Source organism: Phacochoerus africanus, chromosome 5, assembly GCF_016906955.1.
Source record: "Phacochoerus africanus isolate WHEZ1 chromosome 5, ROS_Pafr_v1, whole genome shotgun sequence".
Taxonomy (NCBI): Eukaryota; Metazoa; Chordata; class Mammalia; order Artiodactyla; family Suidae; genus Phacochoerus; species Phacochoerus africanus.
The window spans coordinates 76,670,052-76,678,891 of record NC_062548.1 but is presented as its reverse complement, the minus strand read 5'-3'; the positions used below and the strand labels follow the sequence as shown (position 1 = coordinate 76,678,891).

Below are 8,840 nucleotides of genomic sequence, written 5' to 3'. Positions count from 1 at the left end.
GACCTCTGCCACAGCAGGGACAATGCCAGGTCTTTTAACCTACTGAGCCGCTGGTGAAATCTGCCATTCTAGATTTTGATGGGCTCTATTGGTGGGCCAGGGGTGGTCCTGGGAGAAGTCCTTAGTATTTGAGTAGGGGCTTCTTTGGATAAATTATTTGCCCTAGCCATGTGTTTTATGGCCCCTGTTGGGTCATTAAAAAAAATATATATATATTGCTAGACCTAGCCAGGATTTGCCTGTCAGTCATAGGCTTGGTTTGGTCAAAAAGCTATGACTAATGTCCTCAAGTGTTTAGATTGAAGGATTTTTCAGAATGGACCAAGCAATGTGGTTGAGCAACCTTAGTTGTTCTTGCTTTTCAAGCAGGCAACCTGCCTGTTTTTTTTTTTGGTTTTGTTTTTGGTTTTGGTTTTTAGAGCCCAGCAAGTGGCATATGGAGGTTCCCAGGCTAGGAGTTGAATTGGAGCTGCAGCTGCTGGCCTACACCACAGCCACAGCAACTCGGGCTCCGAGCCACATCTTTGACCTACGCCACAGCTCATGGAAATGCCGGATCCTTAACCCACGGAGCAAGGCCAGGGATAGATCCCGGATCCTCATGGATATTAGTTGGGCTCGCTACCACTGAGCCGCAATGGGAGCTACTGCCTCACTTAGTTTTCTCTTTTTCTCTATGCCTTTCTAAGCCCTTCCTCTCCTTTAAAGCCCAGCACAAGGTCTAATTCTCTTTGGGCCTCTGGATTCTCCTCAGGGATTTCCCCCACTGTCTGAAGCACTTGGGGGCTCTCCACACAAGCTACACATCCCTCTCTTGTAGGAGCACAGTCCCCCCATTTTACAAAGAAATGGTCACGGATCTCCCCCCCCCCCCCCCCGCCCCAGCCACCCAGTTAGGCACATCAGATCCTTTCTTTAGGGGATTTTGGGTTTTTGGATCAGAGAGAGCAGAGCAGTCAGTCCAGCTCTAGTGTGGAGGGGCAGCCATGCTTTCAGGTGCATCAGGAGCTAGAATTCCTACCAGAAGCAGCTAGTCTGTGCTGACAGTGAGTGAAGCTCCAGGAGAGGAGATGGGTCAGATGGACCGTGGCTCCAGGGGTTCTGAGGAGCCGCACCCCATCTCCACCCCAGGATGCCTGTCCAACCTTGTTTCAGTGTCCATAAACCATTCATTCATTCCCATTTTTGCCTGAGCTGGTTAGAGTTGGATTTTTGTTACCTACAATCAAAAGAAAACAAAAAGCCTACCTCAAATGGACTTTTCTTGTCTTCCCAAGGATAATGCATTATAAGGAATTTATACTAAAGCAACATGATACAGTGGAAAGAACATGCACTTTGAAGTAAAATGAAACATTTTAATGCTGTTTCCAGCAATATACTTAACCTCAGAGAGACTTTAATTTTATGAGGATGGCTAAACTCAAAGAATGGTAAGGACTAAATGAGATGATTAAGTGAGAATGTAAATGAAAGTTCCCATTGTGGCTCAGTGGTAACGAACCTGATTAGCATCCGGGAAAACACAGGTTGGACCCCTGGCCTTGCTCAGTGGGTTAAGGATCTGGCGTTGCCATGAGCTGTGTTGTAGTTTGCAGACGCGGCTTGGATCTGGCATTGCTGTGGCTATGCATAGGCCAGTAGCTGTAGCTTGGATTTGACCCCTAGCCTGGGAACTTCCATATGCCACAGTTGCAGCCCTAAAAAGCAAAAAAGAAAAGAAAATGCCTGGCATGTAGTAGGCAGATAGGAAATGTTTATTCTTTTCTTCTTGAAGACAGGCTTCCATTCTGTGTCTTTCCGTATTTCCAGTCTGTAATCAGTGAATTCAAAAGAAGGAACTAAATTTTACCAACTGTTTAACTTTTTGGAGAGGAAAGAAGAAAATAAAGTGAACAGGAGTTCCTGTTGTGGTGCAGCAGAAAAGAATCTGACTAGGAACCATGAGGTTGTGGGTTCAATCCCTGGCCTCGCTCAGTGGGTTAAGGATCTGGCATTGCCATGAGCGTGGGGTAGGTCACAGATGCGGCTTGGATCCTATCTGCTGTGGCTGTGGCATAGGCTGGCAGCTGTAGTTTCGATTTGACCCCTAGCCTGGGAACCTCCATATGCTGTGGGTGTGGCCCTAAAAAGACAAAATCCAAAAAAAATATATATATATATATATAAATATATATATTTATAAATATATAAATATATATATTTACATAGTGAACAAGCCACTACAAGCATTTGTTTGTTTTGTTTTGACTTTGGCTACAGCTTCAACACGCAGAGGTTCCCAGGCCAGGAGCTGAATCCACACCATAGCAGCGACCCAAGTCAAGGCAGTGAGAACACCAGATCTGTAATCTGCTGAGCCACCAGGGAACTCCTACGAGCATTAGTCTGTAATGTCAATATTCCCTGGACCTCTTTTTCCTATTTCACTATCACCTAAATCTCCCAAAATGTTTATGATTTTATAATTAGGCCAATATGAGATATAATTTGGAAAAACTAGTGACACTGTGCTTTATTTGAGAACAGAATAAAATGGCATAACTGGAACTCTGACAGGATGGTCCTTAATAACATTCTGCCATAACCAAGGTATTATTAACATTTCAACACTGTTGGTGTAGGGCAGAGTGCTGCTAATAACCTCAGAGAATTAGGAAAAGGGTGAAACAAACTCTAAAAGTGGGTCGTTTAAAGAAGATGGTAGGCTGGTTTTCTTTTTGTTTCCTTAAAAACTCTAGCCAGAAATACCACCCAATTTAGAATGAAGACTATACACAGCAGCACCAAAAGGGCTATTTACAAAAAGAGTTTTTCTTCAACAGTATCCAATTGATTGTGTTGAGAAACTGCGTCTTAGCTAAGAGCAGTTCATTAAGGAACAAGGCCATCTAAGTGCCTGACTAGTATTTAAAGTTGTCAAAGGGTTGGGATGTGCAAATTTAGCAGCAAAAGCCTCTTTTGTTTTGCCTCAAGGGAAAGTAATGGTGGTCAGAGGTGCAAGCTCCAAGGGCTGGTCCAGGGGGGGCCGCTGGTCTTGGTAATCTGCCACATGGCCATTCCGGTGGTGACCGTACTCAAACTTGATCCGCAGCTCGCCAATCTTGGATTGGGGAAGAATATCTGGGATCCACTCAATGATGAAAGGTGTTGGCTCCTTTTGATCTGGGGAAGTGTTGCCTTAAGGAAAAAAAAAAAAGACTGAGAGTCATGGCTCAGTGGTTAACAAACCCAACTAGTATCCATGAGGATGCAGGTTCAATCCCTGGGTTCGCTCCCTGGCCTTGCTCAGTGGGTTAAGGATCTGGCGTTGCCATGAGCTGTGGTGTAGGTCACAGACGCAGCTCAAATACGATGTTTCTGTGGCTGTGGTGTAGGCTGGCGGCTATAGTTCTGATTCAACCCCTAGCCTGGAAACCTCCATATGCTGTGGGTGCGGCCCTAAGAAGATAAAAAAGACAAAAAAGAAAAGATTGAGTAGGATTGGGTAGTACCACTCCAAAACAAATTTGAGTCTGGACAGGTCTTACTCTGTTCAGGAATTTTTTTTTTTTTTTTTGCTTTTTAGGGCCACACCCATAGCATAAGGAAGTTTCCAGGCTAGGGGTCCAATTGGAGCTATAGCTGCCAGCCTACACCACAGCCACAGCAATTCAGAATCCAAGTCATTTCTGCAAACTACACCACAGCTCACGGCAACACCAGATCCCTACCCACTAAGAGGGGCCAGGTATCGAATCCACATCTTCATGGATCCTACTCGAGTTTATTACCACTGAGCCCACAATGGGAACTCCCTGTTCAAGAGTTTTAAAAGGAAAGGAAAAAGCTTAAAAAAAAACCAAAAACACTAAAACTACATGAAAGAAAAAAAAAATAGTGGGGAAGTAACAAGAATCAAGGGGAAGGAAAAGTGATCACTGCTGTATCTCTACAAAAGAAAATTGCAGGGAACTATCTAGCATCCTCAAAATAAGACCCAGCCTTTACAAAAATAGGGCCAAAAGAATCATAAATAGAGCCCAGACTGAGAGAAAAGAAAACTGAATGAGTTTAAAAGGGAGACTAGCAGGAAGAAGTCAAGATTCAAGGAAACTAGAAAACAGAATTAAAATCCACATGGTTCTAAAACATATTACAAACCCGTAATAACCAAAAGAGTCTGGGACTAGCATAGGTCTAAACAAATTAAAAGAACAGAAGAGAAACATCTAAAATGGACACACAAAAAACAGGGAATTTAAGATAAAGGCAGCATTTTCCATTATTAAAAGAAGTACAGAGTTCCCTGGTGGTTCAGTGGGTTAAGGACCTGGTGTTGTCACTGCAGTGGCACAGGTTCAATCTCTGGCCCAGGAAGTTCTGCATGCCGCGGGTGCAGCCAAAAAAAGAAATACAAGTAAACGTTTCTTAAAATAAATGGTGTGCATCAACTATATAGTTATCTGGAAGAAAATAAAAGGTGGCAGAATCTTTCCTTATAACTTACATCAAAATAAAGTCCAGAAAATCAAAGATTTAAACATAAAAAACTCAGGTTAAAGGATGCTTTTGAAAAAATATGAAATACTAGCAGATTTAAAAATGGGGAATATGGGGAATTGTCTTGTGGTGCAGCAGGTTAAATATCCACGTTGTCACTGCAGTGGTCCAGGTCACCATTGTGGCATGGATTCAGTCCTTGACCTGGGAATTTCCACAGGCAGTGGGTGTGGTCCAAAAAAAAAAGAAAAGAAAAGAAAGATATTCCATAAAAAAGAAAAAAAAGGAGTTCCCTCTATAGTGCAGTGGGTTAAGAAACTGACCACAGTGGCTTGGGTTGCCGGGGAAGCACAGGTTTGATCCCAGCCCAGGGCAGTGGGTTAAAGGATCCAGCACTGCCACAGCTGAGGTGTTTGTTGCTTGGATTCAATCCCTGGTCTGAGAACTTCTATATTTCAAAAGTGCAGCCATAACAATTTTTTTTTATAAAAGTAAATAAAACAACTGATAAACACAAGAGCCAGTTTTTTTGAAAAACAGACAAAATTCTGATGAAGAATATAACTGTAGATTTAGATTTTAAAAGTTATGTGGGAGTTCCCGTCGTGGCGCAGTGGTTAACGAATCCGACTAGGAACCATGAGGTTGCGGGTTCGGTCCCTGCCCTTGCTCAGTGGGTTAACGATCTGGCGTTGCCGTGAGCTGTGGTGTAGGTTGCAGATGTGGCTCGGATCCTGCGTTGCTGTGGCTCTGGCGTAGGCCGGTGGCTACAGCTCCGATTCGACCCCTAGCCTGGGAACCTCCATATGCCGTGGAAGCGGCCCAAAGAAATAGCAAAAAGACAGAAAGAAAAAAAAAATTAAAAAAATAAATAAAAGTTATGTGATAATCTTCTATATAAAAAATTATAGGAGTTCCCTTCATGGCGCAGCGGAAACAAATCCGACTAGGAACCATGAGGTTGCAGGTTCCATCCCTGGCCTTGCTCAGTGGGTTAAGGATCCGGTGTTGTGTGAGCTGTGGTGTAGGTCACAGATGTGGCTTGGATCTGGTGTTGCTGTGGCTCTGGCATAGTCTAGCAGCAACAGCTCCAATTAGACCCCTAGCCTGAGAACCTCCATATGCCGCAGGTGTGACCCTAAAAGGACAAAAGACCAAAAAAATAATAATAATAAAATAATATAAAAAATTATAAAAATGAACATAACTTAAAATTTGGATAAAAAAATAGAATTCTGGAGTTCCCGTCGTGGTGCAGTGGTTAACGAATCCGACTAGGAACCATGAGGTTGCGGGTTCGGTCCCTGCCCTTGCTCAGTGGGTTAATGATCCGGCGTTGCCGTGAGCTGTGGTGTAGGTTGCAGACGTGGCTCGGATCCTGTGTTGCTGTGGCTCTGGCGTAGGCCGGTGGCTACAGCTCCGATTAGACCCCTAGCCTGGGAACCTCCATATGCCATGGGAGCAGCCCAAAGAAATAGCAAAAAGACAAAAAAAAAAAATAGAATTCTGGGGATTTCCTGTTGTGGGTCAGTGGGTTACAAGGCCAACTAGTATCCAGGAAGATTCAGGTTCGACCCCTGGCCTCACTCAGTGGGTTAAGGATCCAGCATTGCCATAAGCTATGGTGAGATCACAGAGGCAGCTCAGATCCTGTGTTGCTGTGGCTGTGGTGTTGGCCAGCAGCTGCAGCTCTGATTCAACCCCTAGCCTGGGAACTTCCATATGTCACAGGTAGGGGCCTAAAAAGACAAAAATAAATAAAGAAAACCAGATATCACAAGCTAAGGAATTTAGCACTTTTCTATGTATGGGAAGATACAAGAGTCTAGGCTCACTTAAATCACTCCTTTTTTTTTTGGCTTCACTGGAGGCATGTAGAAGTTTCTGGGCCAGGGACTGAACTTGCACCACAGCAGTAACCCGAACAACAGTAGCGACAACACTGGATCTTTAACCCACTGCTGCCACCAGGGAACTGCAAAAGGAAGTTATTTCTAAAAGGAAGCATTGTTTATACCAGCTAAAAGTTTGAAACAACTTAACTCAGGACTGATTAGAGTGAAATAACTTTTTTTTTCCCTTTTAGGGCTGCACCCTCAGCACATGGGCGTTCCCAGGCCGGGGGTCGAATTGGAGCCACAGCCACCGGCCTACGCCACAGGCACAGCAATACCAGATCCGAGCCACATCTGTGACCTGTGCCATAGCTTTTAGCAACACCAGATCCTTAACCCACTGAGTAAGGCCAGGGATTGAACCCATATGCTCATGGATATTAATTGGAATCTTAACCTACTGAGCCACAATGGGAACTCCTACAGTGAAATAACTTAATGAATGAATTGTACGTGTCTATTTAAAAATGTTGTATTCACAACAACCAAATGGTAGAAGTGATCCAAAACTAATTGAGAGATGATAAACAAAATGTATATATAATGTACATATAATGAAATATTTTTCAGCATTAGAAAGCAAAGAAGATTTGACATATGCTACAACATGTTTGAACCTTGAAGACATTATGCTAAGTGAAATAAGCCAGTCACAAAAGGATAAAGACTGTATAATTCTTTTTTTTTTTTTTTAGGGCCACATCTGCAGCATATGGAGGTTCCCAGGCTAGCAGCTGAATAGGAGCTGTAGCCGCCGGCATACACCACAGCCACAGCAACTCCAGATCTGAGCCAAGTCTGTGACCTACACCACAGCTCATGGCAATGCCGGATTCTTAACTCACTGAGCAAGGCCAGGGATCGAACCCACAACCTCATGGTTCCTAGTCAGATTCATTTCCACTGGGCCACACCAGGAACTCCCATGATTTTTCTTTTTGCTTTTTATGGCTGTACCTGCAGCATATGGAAGTTCCCAGGCGAGGGGTCAAATCAGAGCTGCAGCTGCCGGCCTACAACACAGCCACAGCAATGCCAGAACCAAGCCGCGTCTGCGATCTATGCCACAGCTCATGGCAACACCAGATCCTTAACCCACTAAGCGAGGCCAGGGATCAAACTCAAATCTTCATGGATACTAGTTGGGTTCATTTCCTCTGAGCCACAACAGGAACTCCCTGGAAACTTTTCATGCACAGAAAAAAAGTCTGGGAGTTCCCGTTGTGGCGCAGCAGAAACAAATCCGACTAGGAAGCATGAGGTTTCAGGTTCAATTCCTGACCTTGCTCAGTGGGTTAAGAATCTGGCGTTGCCATGAGCTGTGGTGTAGGTGGAAGATGCAGCTCGGATCTGGCATTGCTGTGGTGTAGGCTGGCAGCTGTACCTTTGATTAGACGCCTAGCCTGGGAACCTCCACATGCAGTAAGTGCGGCCCTAAAAAGCAAAAAAAAAAAAGTCTGAAAGAGGATACACCAAATCTTTTTTTTTTTTTGGTCTTTTGAGGGCCATGCTTGGGGCATGTGAAGGTTCCCAGCCTAGGGGCAGAATGGGATTTAGAGCCACCAGCCTATGCCACAGCCACAGCAATGCAGGATCCGAGCCAAGTCTGACCTACACCACAGCTCACAGCAACGCCAGATCCTTTAACCCAATGAGTGAGGCCAGGGATCGAACCTGAGTCCTCATGGATACTAGTCAGATTCATTTCCACGGAACCACGATGGGAACTCCAGGAAACACCAATATCTTAATGGTGATGTCATCTACGGTGGGTGGGATTACAGGTAGTTTTTATTTTTCTCCTTCATGCTCTATGATTGTTTTAAAAGCACTGGCTCAAATGAAACAAAAAAACACCTTATCACATGACTGCTTTTACAAAATATATGAGTCTTTTTTGTTTAAGGTCAAGATCCAAAGTCTAGGACAGTGTAACACACACAGTTGACCCTTAAAGGAAAATGTGCTATTGAAACCACCAAATTCACTCACCAACTTTGAGAAAAGTTTTTAGTTCCAAGGGTCGCAGCACTGGTTGCTTTTCTATACGGCCATAGGTTTCTGCTATGCTCTCTACTTCTACTTTAGGGCATTTAAACAGCTCATAAGTCCCATCCCGGTTCTGGATAAAACTCCGGGTGATTTCCAAGGGCATCTGGATATGGAGACAATACCAAGAAAGATGAGAACAGAAAAACTTTCAAAATAGACAAACATTTGGACAAGAATAGATTTTATTCATCCTTTCCTATTAAATATACATAAATTAGCGAAAATGTCTAATGTTTTTCTGTAAATTTTATCGACAAATCTGCCTTTTCTCCTATATCTCGCTCATGGCTTTTCTTTTTTTCTCTGTAACTTAGTTTTTTTAAAAAAAGATTTTTATTTTTTCTATTATAGTTGATTTACAACATTCTGTCAATTTCTGCTGTACTGCAAAGTGACCCAGTCATATATATA

At 43.6% G+C, this 8,840-nt stretch overlaps 1 protein-coding gene across 3 annotated transcripts in view; it reads right to left on the bottom strand.

Annotated features, from left to right (window-relative positions):
- Window positions 1–2,489: 2,489 nt before the first annotated feature.
- C5H2orf42 (chromosome 5 C2orf42 homolog) overlaps window positions 2,490–8,840 on the bottom strand; it is a 29,471-nt gene continuing 23,120 nt past the window's right edge. For all 3 annotated transcript variants that reach the window (XM_047781856.1, XM_047781857.1, XM_047781855.1), the window contains 2 exons: window positions 8,370–8,532; window positions 2,490–3,180 (listed from right to left, as the gene is read on the bottom strand). In XM_047781856.1, the coding sequence (XP_047637812.1) occupies window positions 2,972–3,180; window positions 8,370–8,532 (372 nt within the window). In that variant the 3' untranslated portion in view covers window positions 2,490–2,971. The remainder of the gene's footprint in view (window positions 3,181–8,369; window positions 8,533–8,840) is intronic.